At 36.4% G+C, this 18,489-nt stretch overlaps 1 protein-coding gene across 1 annotated transcript in view; it reads left to right on the top strand.

Annotated features, from left to right (window-relative positions):
- LOC123548733 (protein disulfide-isomerase TMX3-like) overlaps positions 1 to 18,489 on the top strand; it is a 151,686-nt gene that overhangs the window by 99,814 nt on the left and 33,383 nt on the right. Inside the window, exon 10 of the mRNA XM_045336239.2 lies at positions 2,619 to 2,672. Coding sequence (XP_045192174.2) covers positions 2,619 to 2,672 — 54 coding nt within the window. The remainder of the gene's footprint in view (positions 1 to 2,618; positions 2,673 to 18,489) is intronic.

The following is an 18,489-nucleotide window of genomic DNA, read 5'->3' as shown; positions in this document are numbered from 1 at the left end:
CCTTAGATACAAGACCATCCTTAGATATTTGCTTACAGTAAGACAGTGTGTATGAAGGAGTCTGCGGTGTGACACAAAGCATACACCCACATAATAAACAGTGGGGCAATCATGTTGCAAATATTTCTGCATGTGCATTCAAATTCTTTTCAGTTTATTCATCAAAGTTCATTCCAGCTTCTAATGAAGACAGTAAATGTTTTCTTTACTGAAGCTTCAAGTGAGACATTTATAAGTCAGGTTTTTGTGAAGATTTTGGCATGAGAGATTTTTACTGTCTTTGAAAATTAATCTTTCAGTCTGTAATTGTTTTGTGGAGATGCAGATTCAAGAATCATGGAAGCCATTAATATTTGTCCTATCAAATTTGCTTAGTGAAATGAAGTTGAAGAATTAAGTAGAAAATTGTGTAAGTTTTTTGGGGGCCATTCTTGAAATGGCAAGTACAAAAAGGGGGAGATTTCTTGCCATATGTAGGTACTGTCACCACATATGATTATTTGTCTTAATTAGTGATCAGATCTTCATTTACAGAGTAATTGCCCTTTATAAAGGAAAAAATACAAATGAAAAAAAAAAATCTGTTATGGCAAGACCCTTTATTTCTAGATTGTACCTATGTTCAGCAAGCACAAGATTCTTACCAGTATCCTAGTTTGAGCCCTTTTTTCTGCTTAGTAACTTTTACCATGGGTAGATTCTTTAAATCAGCTTAAGTGTGGAGATGTAAAGTTCTAAAAAAATTAGCGGAAACATTGCTGCATGTTTGGTTTTCAGATACAAGGTATTTTATTTTAAAAATGTTAATTAGTCACATTTTCCAAGTTGATTATTCAGTACAGAAATAGCCGCTTTGTTGATTAATCGTGCTCAGATCATGCCACTTACAAAAATAGCTGATTGTTGATAAATCAGTGAAAAATGGCATGGTTGTTGATTACTGTGAAATCATTATATTTCATGGGGGATTAATTTTCGTGGATTTCATGGTTGGGCTGATCCACGAATTCAAATCCCCTCAAATATATCGCCATCTGAAGTTGTTTTCATGCGAAATTACCCCACCCACTACGTTTTCCATATCAAATATTTCTACGCTCCGATTTTAACTTCTAGCGATAAAATACTAGTTCATATCGTAAAACAGAATTTAAACTGCAAAGATGCGCTGTTAGAAGTCATAGTAAGAAACAAGAAATCGTCGAGGGGAAAAGGGTCTAAGAAAATTTTCATGTTCAAACATGGCCGTGTACATTGCAGAACTTTAACCAGGTATCTTTCGTGGAAGCATTGATGGATATATTGAACCTTGTGCAGAATTAATCAGTTTATATATTTTAACTCAAATAATTTCTCAACAAAAGAAATCATTGACTTACTAGCACATTTCATTGAATCAGTGTTAGGTCGGGACAAATACGCCTTTTGTCAGAATATTTGCAAGGACTTGGGACAAAAGTGGCAAATACACTTGACGGCATGATTGTTGATAAATCAGTAAAACATGGCATGGTTGTTGTTTAATCAGAACAAAAATAGCCTGATTGTTGATAAATCAGTAAAAATAAAGCCTGATTTGTTATTAATCAGTACAAAAAATGGCATAACATCAAAAATTACCAGTATTACTGTAGAGTTGATAGATGAAAAAGGTATACATGTGTCGTTTGAACAGATACATATCACTAGATTTAATATGGCTATTTTGTGCAATATTAAATCAGTAATAAATGCTTGATCAACATTTTGAACTGTTCTTTGATTTTGTTATGAATATTTTTTATTCATATGCTTTTATCACGCCTTACAAAGTAGGAAGAATATATTGTTCTGTTTTTGTCAGTCATTCTGTCAAATACCTTGGTCAATAGATTAAAGGTCAAGTTGTAAATGAAAATAATGTTGAATCACTTTGGCCTGCATTGGTCTGAATGATTGCCTGTAGTCACAAGATGACCCCTATCATTTATGGGTATATAGGTAAAAGTCAAGGTCAAAGTTACCTCTAGACTAAATTATCAGCTATAATTGGAAGATGACCCCAATTTTATTTTATTGTTACATGTGGCAAGTATTTGAGGAGTCAGAAGGTCAAGGTCAAATTGATATCGAAAGGAAAAATATTTAAAATGCTTGGACCTGTACCAAATAACATTGAACTTTATAGCATGGCTGTGTATTGATTTTTGTCATTAATTGAAAGGTCAAGGTCATACTATACTTGCATTGATAGTACCTCATACCAGACCTTATGAGAGCATTATGTGTTTTACAAACTTGATATCAGCATTGTAATAATATATGAATTAGCTGTTTTCTGCATGTGATAAATAAAACTGACTGCCTTTAATGCCTATTTGATTAACCAGTCACAGTTATACAGTTGAATAATGTCCCAAAGTTTGGCAGAAACTTTCCCCAGAATTTATTCCATCATTATTGCTGATGCAGTAAATAATAAATTACTGAGTTTTTTGTCCATTAAGATGCCTGCCTAATTTCCACTCTGCTCCAGTCTTCAAAGTATTAAGTACCTGCTATTTTACTGGCCTCTTCTTCCCATAACTGTCAATTCTTTTTTAACCAATTTCCTTAATATATTTCTTTTCTAATTTCAGGATAAAAGATGTTGGTAATTATTTAGCAAGAAATGAGAGGGATAAATATCACAGGTAACAACTTTTTATACGTCCATTTGAAAGACTTTGTCCGGAGCATATCTTCTACATGCATGAAGGGATTTTGATGAAACTTGGCACAGTTGTTCACCATCATGAGACGGAGTGTCATGCGCAAAAACCAGGTCCCTAGGTCTAAGGTCAAGGTCACACTTAGAGGTCAAAGGTCAAATTCAAGAATGACTTTGTCCGGAGCATATCTTCTTCATGCATGGAGGGATTTTGATGAAAGTTGGCACAATTGTTCATCATCATGAGATGGAGTGTCATGCGCAAGAACCAGGTCCCTAGGTCTAAGGTCAAGGTCACTCTTAGAGGTCAAAGGATACAAGAAAGAAAACTTTGTCCGGAGGATATCTTCTTCATGCATGGAGGGATTTTGATATAACTTGGCACAAATGTTCACCACCACGAGGCGGAGTGTCATGCGCAAGAACCAGGTCCCTAGGTCTAAGGTCAAGGTCACAGTTAGAGGTCAACGGATACAAGAATGAAAACCTTGTCCGGAGCATTTCTTCTTCATGCATAGAGGGATTTTGATATAACTTTGCACAAATGTTCACCACCACGAGGCGGAGTGTCATGCGCAAGAACCAGGTCACTAGGTCAAAGGTCAAGGTCACACTTAAGAGGCCAAAGGTCAGATACAAGAATGATTTGTCCGAAGCATTTCTTCTTCATGCATGGAGGGATTTTGATGTAACTTGGCACAATTATACACCATCATGAGAGGAAGTGTCATGCGTAGTTCCCTTCTTTAGAATTACTTCCCTTTGTTGTTACTATAAATAGCTTATATTGTAACTTTTTCATTACTAGTCGTAGGGAAAAATCGAGACCACTTTTCTGTAGTACAACATGCATGCTACATCCAATTATGAGGTGTATTTTGACCAATCTCTACCTGGTAAAGATTTTTGTGTGGACTTACAATTTTTTTTTTTTTTTTTTTTTTTAAGATTATCTTCCCTTAGTTGTTACTATAAATAACTTATATTGTAACTTTTTTATAATTGACCGTAGGGAAAAAACAAGACCACTTTTCTGTGGTACAACATAGATGTTACTTTCAAATTTTAGGTGTATTTTAATGTATCTCTACCTGGTAAGGAGTTTTTTTGTGGACTTAGAAAAACAAATGACTTACAATGATTACTAAACAACCACAAAATTAAAATTCCATTTGCAAATACAGGTGCTAGAGTAAAGAAATTTGCTGTGACGGGCGTATATTGTGACATTCTGGCACTCTTGTTCATTACTAGTCGTAGGGAAAAATCGAGACCATTTTTCTGTAGTACAACATGCATGCTACATCCAATTGTGAGGTGTATTTTTACCAATCTCTACCTGGTAAACATTTTTGTGTGGACTTACAATTTTTTTTTTTTTTTTTTTTTTTTTTTTTTTTTTTTTTTTAAGATTATCTTCCCTTAGTTGTTACTATAAATAACTTATATTGTAACTTTTTTATAATTGACCGTAGGGAAAAAACAAGACCACTTTTCTGTGGTACAACATAGATGTTACTTTCAAATTTTAGGTGTATTTTAAGGTATCTCTACCTGGTAAGGAGTTTTTTTGTGGACTTAGAAAAACAAATGACTTACAATGATTACTAAACAACCACAAAATTAAAATTCCATTTGCAAATACAGGTGCTAGAGTAAAGAAATTTGCTGTGACGGGCGTATATTGTGACATTCTGGCACTCTTGTTGTAATGTGTTTCGACATGAATATGTGACACAAACTGCATTGGTTTGGACTACTTGAATCTACCTACATTAAATGTTACTGGACTTACAATAAGAAGAATGATTAACTCTGATATTTGGGGTGTTAGAAAGGTGGATGTTTAAACAGCCCCTTAAAGACAGAGGCTTGATTACCTGGAAATTTCATTGTGTTCCTGTAATTATCATTTTTAGTTATAATGCCCCAATATTTGAGCAAGTCCTGTAACTATTTCTTGTGTTCAACTCCTATAGTTTCAGTTGAATTGAAATGACACCTGGTATACATTGTCAACATGAAGCAGACATGCATGTATCTTCGGGACTTTCATGCTGACTGTAATGCTGCACCCACCCTCCAATCTTTCAAGGAATATTGTTTTTGTCATTAATCAAAGTAAAAGATACTGGTCAGTAGTTCCTCCAATGCTCAGACTTCATAGGATGCTTGGATGTGCTCAGTAGATAACCATAGTAACCCCTATGGTTTAAGGGGGTAGAAAATGTAAAGGTCACCATCAAGGTCATAGTGACATTTGGACTGAAAATGGTTTCTGTTCAATAACAATTTAATGCCTTGGCCTACAGTCATCATAACTGCAAAGGAGAATTGATTATGGTCAGTTAATTACCCCTGTTGTTTTAAGGGTCAAAAGGTCAGAGGTCAAGGTCTCAGTGCCTTAAGGTTCAGAGAAATGTCTTTTCAGTGACTTAAGAATCTTTGAGTTACAGTCATCAAACTTCATATTGCCTGTGATCATTACATGAACCCCTATATTGCTTTGTGGGTCTTTGCTTGAATTCTGCGCAGTAAAGTAAGAACACTTGCACCTACTGCATTTAAACTTCAAAGGATAAATCCCTGTGGTCAGTAGATGATCCTTCTTGATTTGGGGCTAAGAAGGTCAAAGGTCAGATAGGTGGTTGCCATGAGTCCGTAGATTATCCCAGTTGTTTTGCGGGGTCTCTGGGTCAAAGGCCAAGGTCGCAGCGACCTGGATTAGAAACATTTTTTGCTAATTATTTAAAGAAAGCTTTGGCTGTCAATTTTCTTAGGAGGCTGCCTGTAGTCAGTAGTTGGCCCCTGATCCCTGATGTTTTTTTAGGTAATTTGGTTAAAGGTTCATAATGCCTTTGTTTAAATTGTGGCTGCCGCATTTTCCATTATGAACATAAAAGTATATCAATTTCTTGTTAAATCATAATTCCCATAATTGTTTTATCTAATATTTGTCAAAGGTTTGGATACCGATGAAAATTGCAGAAAGCTTTTTTTTTTAATCTGTTGTTTTTATTACCTCCCTTTTTGGCTCTAACTGAAACAGGTCATGCACAGTGATAAAATAGCACTTTTCTAACCATGTGATTATGCATAACAACTAATTGGACAGCTTTTTATGCCCCTGAAGGGAGGCATATTAGTTTTCAACTGTCCGTCTGTTAGTTCGTCACAGCCAACGTTAACTTTTTGCATGAAGGCACTTTACTCGCGAACCACTGCACCAAGGACCTTCAAACTTCACATGCTGATATTACTTATTGAGTACACGACCCCTACTGACTTTGGGGTCACCAGGTCAAAGGTCAAGGTCACAGGGGCAACGTGAACTTTTTGCATGAAGGCACTTTAACTCGCCAACCACTGCACCAAGGACCTTCAAACTTCACATGCTGATAGTACTTATTGAGTACACAACCCCTACTGACTTTGGGGTCACCAGGTCTAAGGTCAAGGTCACAGGGGCCAACGTTAACTTTTTGCATGAAGGCACTTTAACTCGCCAACCACTGCACCAAGGACCTTCAAACTTCACATGCTGATAGTACTTATTGAGTACACAACCCCTACTGACTTTGGGGTCACCAGGTCTAAGGTCAAGGTCACAGGGGCCAACGTTAACTTTTTGCATGAAGGCACTTTACTGGCGAACCACTGCACCCAGGACCTTCAAACTTCACATGCTAATAGTACTTATTGAGTACACAACCCATATTGACTTTGGGGTCACGAGGTCAAAGGTCAAGGTCAAAGGTCAAGGCGCTGTGGGGGCATTTGTCACCATTAGTGACAGCTATTGTTTTCTGCATAAAATTTAAAGCCTAATGAAACTTTAATATCAAGGTGTCAGCATACAAAATTACATACCCACTTGCCTCTGACAGGTCATCATGGTGATATCCATGTTTTACAAACAGCTCTTATTTAAACGCATTTAATTCAGTTTCACATAGTCTGAAAAATAATATTAATAATTGATAAGAGAACAGCAGCTGGTTGATAGTAAGGTTTTGTTTAACACTTGCAAGTGTTCATCTAACAGCAGAAATCACTTTTATTCCAGATGTCTAGTGGCTTATCATAGTTTTACACCTGAGGTAGCAGGCATTTCACTTGTAAATGTAATTTTAATGATTAAACCTTTCTTATTTTGTTTTCTGTGGTGACAAGACAGTAGATAAAAGCTGATATGTATAAATTGAGTGCCTTATTGAAAAAGACGTTAAATCCATGCCTTCAGCCACTTTTGCTCACTGTACTTAATTTTGGCTGTTTTTCAACTGTATATCTAATTTGCTGTTTATACGCCCGTTTGAAAAACGGGACGTATTATGGGAACGCCCTTGGCGGGCGGATGGGTGGGTGGGCGGGCGGCGTCCACAGACCTTGTCCGGAGCATATCTTCTACATGCATGGAGGGATTTTGATGAAACTTGGCATAGTTGTTCACCATCATGAGACGGAGTGTCATGCGCAAGAACCAGGTCCCTGGGTCTAAGGTCAAGGTCACACTTAGAGGTCAAAGGTCAAATTCAAGAATGACTTTGTCCGGAGCATATCTTCTTCATGCATGGAGGGATTTTGATGAAAGTTGGCACAATTGTTCATCATCATGAGAGGGAGTGTCATGTGGAAAAACCAGGTCCCTAGGTCTAAGGTCAAGGTCACACTTAGAGGCCAAAGGATACAAGAATGAAAAATTCAAGAATGACTTTGTCCGGAGCATATCTTCTTCATGCATGGAAGGATTTTGATGTAGCTTGGCACAGTTGTTCACCATGGTGGTGGACGGATAGCTCAGTGGTTTGCACACTGGCCTTCCAATCCTGAGGTCGGGGGTTCGATCCCCGGCAGCTACTCGGGAATTTTCAGAAACGCTTTTCAGTGTTTCCCACCCAACTAGAGGTGTACTGGTCAGGAACCCAGGCAATCCTTGCGTGTATCAGTGCTATACACTGGGCACGTTAAAGAACCAGACTGTCTATTCGCAACGAGCTAGGCTAAGTTAGCCGGACAAGCCTGTATCTGATTTCTGATCTCCCTGTCGTGGGGGCTTTGTCTCACTCTGTCCCTCTGGTCAGATCGCTCTGTGTCTGTACTAGTAGAGGATGAATTATGCGCCCTGTGTGGCTGCATTTGAACTATGTAAAGCGCCTTTGAACGTGAAATTGATCATGAAAAGGGCGCTATATAAATCTGGTATAATAAATAAATAATAAATAAATAATGAGACGGAGTGGCATGCGCAAGAACCAGGTCCCTAGGTCTAAGGTCAAGGTCACACTTAGAGGTCAAAGGATACAAGAATGAAAACTTTGTCTGGAGCATATCTTCTTCATGCATGAAAGGACTTTAAAGTAGCTTGGCACAATTGTTCACCATCATGAGACAGAGTGTCATGCGCAAGAACCAGGTCCCTAGGGGTAAGGTCAAGGTCACACTTAGAGGTCAAAGGATACAAGAATGAAAACTTTGTCCGGAGCATTTCTTCTTCATGCATTGAGGGATTTTGATACAACTTGGCACAAATGTTCACAAGCATGAGACGGAGTGTCATGCGCAAGAACCAGGTCCCTAGGTCTGAGGTCAAGGTCACACTTAGAGGCCAAAGGTCAGATACAAGAATGACTTTGTCCGGAGCATTTCTTCTTCATGCATGGAGGGATTTTGATGTAACTTGGCACAATTGTACACCATCATGAGACGGAGTGTCATGCACTGGTCCCTTCTTTTGAATTACTTCCCTTTGCTGTTACTAAATATAGCTTATATTGTAACTTTTTCATAACAAGTCGTAGGGAAAAATCGAGACCACTTTTCTGTAGTACAACATGCTTGTTACATCCAATTCTGAGGTGTATTTTGAGCTATCTCTACCTGGTAAGGATTTTTGTATGGACTTGTAATTTTTTTTATTTTTTTTAAATTTTTTTTTTTTTTTGTTTTTCTCTTTAAAGATTAACTTCCCTTAGTAACTGTTGTTACTATAAATAACTTACATTGTAACTTTTTTATAATTGACCGTAGGGAAAAACCAAGACCACTTTTCTGTGGTACAACATTGATGTTACTTTCAAATTTTGGGTGTATTTTAAGGTATCTCTACCTGGTAAGGATTTTTTTTGTGGACTTAGAAAAATAAAAGAATTACAATAATTTCTAAAAAAAAAAAAAAAAAAAACATTGTAAACAACTAGAAAATTAAAATTCCATTTGCAAATACAGGTGCTAGTGTAAAGAAATTTGCTGTGACGGGCGTATATTGTGACATTCTGGCACTCTTGTTGCACATTCATATCTCAGCCATTACTGCTATAGTTTTAAAGAAATTCTGTCAGTTAAACTAAATAATACAGAATTGATGAGGGTCAAAGTCACAGACGAGTACTGCATATTCATAGTATTACTGTTGTCTTGGCTTTTCTGGATGAATATTGACCCCATTCCCAATGCCAAATTTGCTCTATTTTAGCTCACCTGAGCCAAAGGCTCTTGGTGAGCTTTTGTGACCAGTCAATGTCCATCATCCGTCATGCGTCCGTCATCATTTTATAAAAAAAAATCTTCTTCTTGAAAAACTTTGGGCAGAATTGCACTAAACTTCACAGGAATGATCCTAGGGTGGTCCCTTTCCAAAATTGTTCAAGTAATTTAATTCCATGCAGAACTCTGGTTGCCATGGCAACAAAAAGGAAAAACTTTAAAAATCTTCTTGTCCCAAATCACAAGGCATAGAGCCTGGATATTTCGTATTTGACATCATCTTATGGTCCTCTGTCAAGATTGTTCAAATTGTGCCCCTAGAGTGAAAAGAGGCCCCACCCCAAGGGTCACAAGTTTTATATAGACTTATATAGAAAAACCCTTTAAAAATCTTCTTGTCCAAAACCACAAGACCCAGGTATTGATATTTTGTCCGTTACATTGCCTTGTGGTCCTCTACCAAAATCGTTCAAATTATGCCCCTGAGGTGCAAAGAGGCCCTGTCTTGGGGATCTCAAGTTTTACATAGGCTTATATATGAAATTTTTTTTGAAAATCTTCTTGCCTGAAACTGGAAGGCCTAGGGTTTTGAAATTTGGTATGTTGCCTTTCCTAGTGTTTCTCTACCAAAATTGTTCAAATTATATCCCTGGGTGAAAAGAGGCCCTGCCCTGGGGGTACCAAGTTTATCATAGACTTACATAGGAAAAAATATAAAGATCTTCTTGTCTGAATGTTCAAGGCCTACGCCTTTGATATTTTGTATGTAGCATTGCCTGGTGGATCTCTAACAAGTTTGTTCAAATTATTCCCCTGGGGTGAAAAGAGAGAAAATACAGGGAAAAATACTTCAAAAATTATCAGATCATATTTTTTTGACTGTTTTATTATAATTATCTGCCGATCCCAAGCGATTAAGGATCACTTGACTGTGACCTTAACCTACTGACCTACTTTCTTGTTGTTTTTTTTTAAGATATAGCCTTGAAATTTGGATGACATGCATAGTTTTGCACACAGGTCTTAAAACTGACTTTCAGTTACCATTTATGTAACCTACTGACTTACCTTCTTAATATTTTAGCATCAGTTTACCATTTGAAAAATGTGACTCATATTACTCAGGTGAGCGATTCAGGGTCATTATGACCCTCTTGTTTCCCAATTTGAAGCAAAAATTTTCCAATCCAAAGAAAGAAATCTTAACTGAAATCGATTTTTGATCATTCCATAGAGTTCTAAAAAAAAGTTTGGGAAAAAAACCTGACTTGTTTCTATAGTTAGTGACATGCCTGTCTGCACCTTGCAAAAGTTTTGCCACTCTCAACACACATAAATAGAATAAAGTACCAAAAACGTAAATCAAATGTCTTATATTTTTGCAACCAGATTTTTTCACTCGAATACGTGGTTTTTATGTTGAAACCTTATCTATAGTCAAAGAAGTATAAAATACACAGAACGGCAACTGGCTGTAATCTCGCGTGATCGCGCGTCTGAGCGTTGTTCGACGTTATCTTAGTGAAGCGAGCATGGAGTTGCAATTTGTACCTTTAAAACTACATGTAAAATACATGTTAGCTTCTAAAACAACATTTGTTTAATATGAAATAGTCTTAAGCACAAAATACAGGTTTCTTACTTTCAAAAAAGGTGTGGTCATACGGTGATAATTAATAATTGACATTGTCATATCTTTCGCATACAAAATGGCGCATGTAGAACTTCCGGTAACGAGATCTCGTTTGCAGCCGCGGGATGTTGGCGAGATTTGCTCTTTCTGCCTTTCAAGTTGCCGATCTGCTTATTTTTGTCTAGCCCGCTTGCGGATGTGAAGCCATAGTTGTCCAAATGTCTGTTCGGTGTATGTGCGTGCATGTGTGTGTGTGTGCGTCCGTTCAGATAATTGTTTGTCCGGACCATAACTTTGACATGCATGGAGCAATCTTGTTTATATTTGGCATGAATGTTAACCTCAGTGAGACTGAGTGTCAAGCGCAAACCCCAGATTCCTATCTTAAAGGTCAAGGTCACAATTAAAGGTCAAAGGTCAAATTCAAAAATGACTGTCCAGAGCATTTCTTCTTCATGCATGGAGGGATTTTGATGTAACTTGGCACAATTGTTCACCATCATGAGACGGAGTGTCATGCGCAAGAACCAGGTCCCTAGGTCTAAGGTCAAGGTCACACTCAGAGGTCAAAGGATACAAGAATGACAACTTTGTCCGGAGCATTTCTTCTTTATGTATGGAGGGATTTGATGTTGCTTGGCACAAAATTAATGTTCACCACCATGATGCGGAGTGTCATGCGCAAGAACCAGGTCCCTAGGTCTAAGGTCAAGGTCACACTTAGAGTTAAAAAGTCAGATATAAATTATAAGAATGACTTTGTCTGGAGCATTTCTTTTTGATGCATAGAGGGATTTTGATGTAACTTGGCACAGTTGTTCATCTTCATGAGACGGAGTGTCATGCCCAAGTTACTTGCCTTTGTTGTTACTTTAAATAGCTTATATTCCTAACTTTTTTATTACTGGTTCTAGGGAAAAATCAAGACCACTTTCCTGTATTACAACATGCATGTTACATCCAATTTTCAGGTGAATTTTAACGTATCTCTTTTGGTGAGAATTTTTGTGTGGAATTTTTTTTTTTTTTTAAGATTTATGTCCCTTTGTTGTTACTTTAAATAACATATATTGTCACTTTTTGCAATCTCTTTTATATTTGGCATAAAATGAGACAAGGAGTGTCTTGTGCAACTCTCAGTCCTTTTGACAGCTGGTGGGCTCGACATTTTGCCCGTTGGCATCTAGTTATAACTCTTTGCTATAGTGTAAAAGACAAATGAAGCTTTATTCTTTTTAGCTCACCTGTAACATAGTGACAAGGTGAGCTTTTGTGATCACCCTTCGTCCGTCATCCGTCCTCTGTCCACAATTTCTTGTGAACATGATAGAGACCACATTTTGCAATTGATTTTAATCAAACTTGCCTACAACTTGTATTGGCATAATATTTCAGTTCCTTTCGAAAACTGGCCAGATCCCATCATGGGTTCTAGAGTTATGGCCCCTTAAAAGGTCAAAATTTGCTATTTTGGCTTTTGCAGCCATATAGAGACTTCATTTATGGTTTGATTTGATTCAAACATGCAAAATTTCTTTAACAACAATAGATTTGGGATTCCGTGATGAATCCGTCAGATCCAATCATGGGTTCCAGAGTTACGGCCCCTGATTGACACCTGAAAGAGACAAAATTTGTTAATTTTTGAGTCGGCTAAAGGCTGAAAGCCTTTTGACGAGTCCTTGCTATCCAACGATTCTCTAAATGGACCGAATAACATGTGAAGGGATGTAGTTCCATTAGATTTCTCAAATTTCAAACAGTTCACTGCATGAATGAAGTTAAGTTGTGTCAATTCCCTTTGCTATGACCAATATACGATGTAATCTGTCATATTTATGACTTGTCATTGTGCAATTCTCGAATGTAACTCATTAAGCATAAATGTGCATTTTAAGAATTGCGCAGGCTTACAAAGCTTGGGTAACATCCAGCGAAAGACAAAAAATAGTTCCACTGCAGGGCTCCAGATAAGATGCGTATTAGCGTAAATTACGTATAGAAATAATGCAAATACGCATGTCTAATAATATCTAAGCGTATAAAAACGTATATAAAATTACAGAAACGCACACGATGCTTTTTTAAAAACAAAATCTGAATCGTCTGGATGCGTTAGGTAACATAGCCGATCAGCCTTAATTCTCCCACATTGAACGTAAACACGCATCGTATGATTTCTATAAACTTCGCGTGGGTTGAATTCTGCAGTCAGTAAACGGAAAAATTATCGGAAGAAGAAGCTCTTACTGGTTTGTTTAGTTACTACTGATATTAAAAATGATTTTAATTCTTATTTTTCGAGAAATAAACAAATCGGCAAAAAATTAAATTGTATTTTCTTGTAGTTTTTGAAATCAAAAGTAGATCGTCTATGTTTGGCGAAACAAACAACTTTTTTATGAAAAGATTTAAATAAGAGGTAATGTAACCGTAAACTTCATTGTCAGATACTGCCAATTGCTGCTAAATGTCTTCGTATCATCACAATTTGTAAAATATATTGTTCAAACTGGAGAAAAGTGTAATCGTATCCGGATATAATGTTTTGGGTAAATATCGGGCTGTGTTATGAAATTTTAAGAAAAAAACTAAAAACAAACTGAAACTGGTAGACTATACTGTCAGTACATCAATCATTAGCCGACTCAGGCCATTCAGGCCTTTGATTTTTACCTTGTGAACACAATAGAAGTGACATTTTACATTTGATTTTAACAACACTTACACAGCTTAAGTCACTATAAGATCTTGGTTCTTTTTGAAAATCTGCTGGATTCCATCATGGGTTCTAGAGTTACTGCCAATGAAAAACTTTCTATTCTGACCCTTTCAGCCATATAGAGGTTTCATTTATGCACTAATTTGATACAAACTTGCACAGAAATTGACAGAATGTTTATCTTGATGATCTCAATAGGCCAATTTCGAAACTGGGTCATGTGGGGTCAAAAACTCAGTCACCAGGTCAAATCAAAGGGAAAGCTTGTTAACACCCTAGAGGTGTCTTCATCCTGTCTTCATGAAACTTAGACTGTTTATCTTGATGATTCATAGGCCAAATTTAACAGGTGAGTGATATATGGTCATCATGACGCTCTTGTTTGCAAGGTCTGTCTAGAGAATCAGCAACTCAGAAAAAACCCTGAAAAATAAATTGTTAAAAACACACAATTTTCTTGATTTATTGATACCATTTTCCAATTTTGGCAATTTACCACATAAAAAAATACCTAATTTGATCTTTTTCACCAAATTTATTTTGAAAATATTTTTGAAATATCTAGGTCTGCAGCTCTCAAATATGGAAATATCAAACACGCAAGGCATATACTGCCACTTTTAGACAACATCAAAGAAAAGGACCTTTTGAAGGATTTGAAGAAACTCCGAAAATCTCCATATACCTTTGCCGTGTAAAGGACCCCTGTGGGATTTGTGTTTATTCCGAGGGCAAAATTTTTTTTGTAGATGAAAAGTTGACATATCCTGCTTATACCCCAGTCACACATACGGCGCGGATAGCTACGTCTAGCTATGGATAGAAATGTAGTAATCCTTATCGATCTGTACCCAAGCCTTACCTTAAAGTATTAATACGTATCAATCCATTAGACTCTGGTACGGATCGATACGAATAACTACGTTTCTGTCCGTAGCTAGATGTAGCTATCCATGCCGTATGTGTGACTGGGGTATAAAGCTGAGGTATTTTCAAATGAGGAAGTGTTGAGAAATTCCGGCTCATACATTTAGACAGGTTGAACCCTGACTTTAGACCAGTGCAAATGTGACTTTCATTTCAAGTTTAGCCTGTGTACTTTCATTTTCTTTACTTCTGGAAGAAGAGGTTTATACCTCTAATTTTTTATTCTATTTAAATTGACACTTTTAAAAGTATTTTTGTCAGTTTTACATTTTGAAATTCTGCAAAACAGCTAAATCTCTTGATAAAGGAAACAGCTGCTGGTATGCAATTAACATCTGTTTGCAGGTCTTCATCATACTAGGCCTAGAGCTGGAAGGTGAAACCCTCCCCCTCTCTAGGGATTTTTGTAGACCCAATTAGTTTTGAAGCCCCTTGTATGTAGATCATATTTCTGAATTCTGCCATCTGGCAAGCGGGTTCTCTATGAGTTACAGCCTGTTATTTACGTTACCTTAACAATTATTTAATAAATGATAAAACTCGAATGTGGTGATTTATATGGTAGAAACAACCAAAATCATTAGCAAGTGGCTTTAGTAATATGCAGAATATGCTGTTATCAATGTTCCCGCTTAGTTTTGTTCTCTCAATTGATCAATTCATTTTGTAATTTACGTTACCATATGTTTTATAAAAAATCTCATATCAGTTAATTCAATAGGTTTAATTGTCAGAAAATATCAGATCTGTCTAAATTATAGTATTTTCAGATACACATTACATTAGTATTTAAGTATTTATTGTTCAGCCGTTTTAAGAACGTTACGAATGAGAAGTACGTTACCATTATATACGTTACTAAAATTCATGATATAATATTTTCATTTCTCAGTCAATAGATTGTTTATGTAATCCTTATAATGATGTTCAAACTTAAATAATGCGATTATCTTATCAAGTTCAAACTAGTTTGATGTAAAAATGCCTATAGCACAGCACTGACATTGTAACCTACGTTACGATATGTTACTGATTTTCTGAACCAAATTTCTATCCACTTTCATCTACTTTTGGTATAATTGGGTAAATTGATATTTCACAATCACGTGTTATGTGCATTTTAAGTGACAATTGGCACAGTGGAAATAGACTCATGTCCATGCCATTATATTTGCTCAGGACATTGCCAGCACGTACTTTGCAAGAAACATGTCATAATATAAGTTTGTTGATGTTATTGTATTCTTCAGACCATAGATTGCACAGACATTATTTTCGATGCCGTTAAGAGGTCATCAGATCAGTGATGATAACAACTTCTGCTTATGTTGCAACATACACCTGTTTTTTCTCTACTAATTTGAGCAGTGTTACTTTCCCTGTGCGAACAAAAGCACTGGTTGTGTCAACCAGTCAGACAGTGTATTGCAGAAAAAAATTGAGCAGATTCTTTTTTCTTTGCTTATAAAGATGCTGTGAGCATTTAGATGGTGTCTCTTATTGCCTGTTTCAGTGTAAAATAAAACAGTATTTCGTATTTTTGAACATACATGTATCACCAATAACACAAACTCGTCTGTATCTGGGGATCTAACTTGGATTTTCGTCTTTCGTGAAGTGCTAGTAGTACTGATGTCTATACAAAGAATATTATTCTTGTGTCTGCTTCTTCCTTTGTATAGAAACAGTGGTACGGTATATTAGGTCGAGCTTGAACTTTGTTCCCATCTTCACTTGTGAGTAAACAACACTTTTCACCATTGACAAAATACAGTTGTCTTCTTCATCTTTGGTGCATTATTAGGAATCACAATTTCATTGTTCGAAAATTAGATTGTGTTTTGTTTTCACTATTGACATGAATGCTTTTCAGTCACATGGTACTTTGGTTTTCATTTCTGACAAGTAAGAAATTTGGAGCAGATCCACGTCTTCCACGCTGATATGATTTGATCGATTGAGGACTGAAAGTGTCAGTTATAATATCGACACGAGCTGTCTTAGGTAGTTGCCTTCAGCTACGTGTTGGAATGTTGCATGGATGGTTACTTACTAAGTTTTGCAGCAGGTCATTACTGTCAATCAACAAAACAATGTCATCTGTTTTGGACGGCTGCAGCCTTTACATAGTGAAGTAGTTTTGACTTGTCTGTTTTCATTGGCATTCCAGTCGCAGTGGCTATAACGGCCAGGGGATAGGTCCTAGAGGAAAAGAAAGTGCCAATTCTAGACCTAGTTGTACTGAACAGCCAAAAATACAAACTGTTCATACACGTTCCTTACTGCTCCTATCTGTAGTATTTTGTTTTGAGTATTTTAACTTCAGCTGTGGCAAATGATTTGAGTTTTCTTCTCTTAATGGTGTCTTGAAAAGGAACTGCTTTTTCAAACAATCTTCTTTTGGTAATCCATCCATTGTCTTTTCACCAGTTTCAGTTGCCTAAGGTCATGAGCGACTTCTGCTTCCGCAGGAATACCAGACGACACACAGTAAATTTAATCTTTTTTTTTCAGCCTGGAATGGGTTCGTGAAGGATTCTATGCCATCATAACTCTGTTTTCTTCTTCACTCCTGCGTATCTGAGTAGGTTATACTTCTTTGTGTTGGGACATATGTCTTCCCTGTGTATGTCTGCATTCTGAAGTGTTGCTTCAACTTACCTGGATCTGTAATGACGTGTCATTCATCAGTGGACATATGCAGCATAGTTTCTACTGAAACCAAGTATGCCAACCTCAGACTTTGCATGTCTGTTACTTGTCTGCTCTGTAGTAATATCTACAGCATTTTTCAATGCTGGTGCAGAAGACCTAGATACACTAAAATCTTTACTTCAGAGTATCTCTTCTGCACCTGGATCAATATTCATCAATGTCAACAGGTAATCGAGGAGGTAGCGGACATCATTACTGCGATCAAATGCGAAAAACAAAGAGCACAGTTTTTTCAGAGATGCTATATGTAAAACAAAAGCATTAATCTGTGTTGCTTTGATGAGCAACAACATCATGCGAATTATGTCTACATACATAACCAAAATTGAGCCACTTTCACCCTTTCTGATTTGAACTGCCCATGTCTATTGAAATTTTCTGCAGTCAGGAGAGTTATTTATATAATTTTAAACACCTTTGCATGGACTTTCAGTCCGTTTCAGTAATATTAGTTTCTTCTAAAATGCTTTCCTTGCGGGGTTTGTCTCTTCAAACTTGCATAGGAGCAAACGCTCAAGAGCTTCCATTACAGTCCTGTGTACATTTAGGGTATGGTTGTAGCGTTTACCTGGTAATACTTCATAAAGTGAACGACTAGAACAAATTCCTGATTCTATTACAAGTTCTGTAAGACCATTGCCCTTCATTAATTTTCCTACAGGCCCAAATATAGAGCAGATTGTGTGAAACACACCCATTTTAACAATTGTGTAACAAAGTGCATCTCTAGACTGCAGAACCAAAGAATATGTCTTCTTAGCAACAGCCGAGTCACATGTCACTATAATATATTTCTGGCAAAACTTCATTACTTGCATCTACTGACGTTTTTATCATATGCTGGACTCTAGCATTATCATTGATTGAATAATTCAAAGGTGCCATATATATGAAGCAAGCTTGACCACTCACTCTCTGCAAATCATTTCACACATTTGTAATTTATCTATTTATTTATTTATTTATTTATTTATTTATTTCATTTAATTTTCCACTCAATGAAATCAGTTTCATTTCACATGAAAAATGTTTTTGTTTTTTTTTTGTTAATCTTGATTGTAAATTCAGTTTGGAGAAAACTGTATATAATTTATGTAATCAGTAATTTTCGTCACATAGATTTATATTTTGTAATATATTTATTTGTTTTAAAATAAATAGTACACATTTATGGAATTTGTACATGTTATATATCTGATTAAACAAAATACTTTAAAATATCCCAAATATTTTTTGACTTTTTTTAAAAAATAATTATTATAAATTTGAAACTCATATTATCAACATTATATCATTTCATCTTCTTTACTATACATT

This window comes from Mercenaria mercenaria, chromosome 6 (assembly GCF_021730395.1).
Source record: "Mercenaria mercenaria strain notata chromosome 6, MADL_Memer_1, whole genome shotgun sequence".
Classification (NCBI taxonomy): domain Eukaryota; kingdom Metazoa; phylum Mollusca; class Bivalvia; order Venerida; family Veneridae; genus Mercenaria; species Mercenaria mercenaria.
The sequence above is the reverse complement of the archived record's forward strand: the minus strand, read 5'-3'. Positions and strand labels throughout refer to the sequence as shown.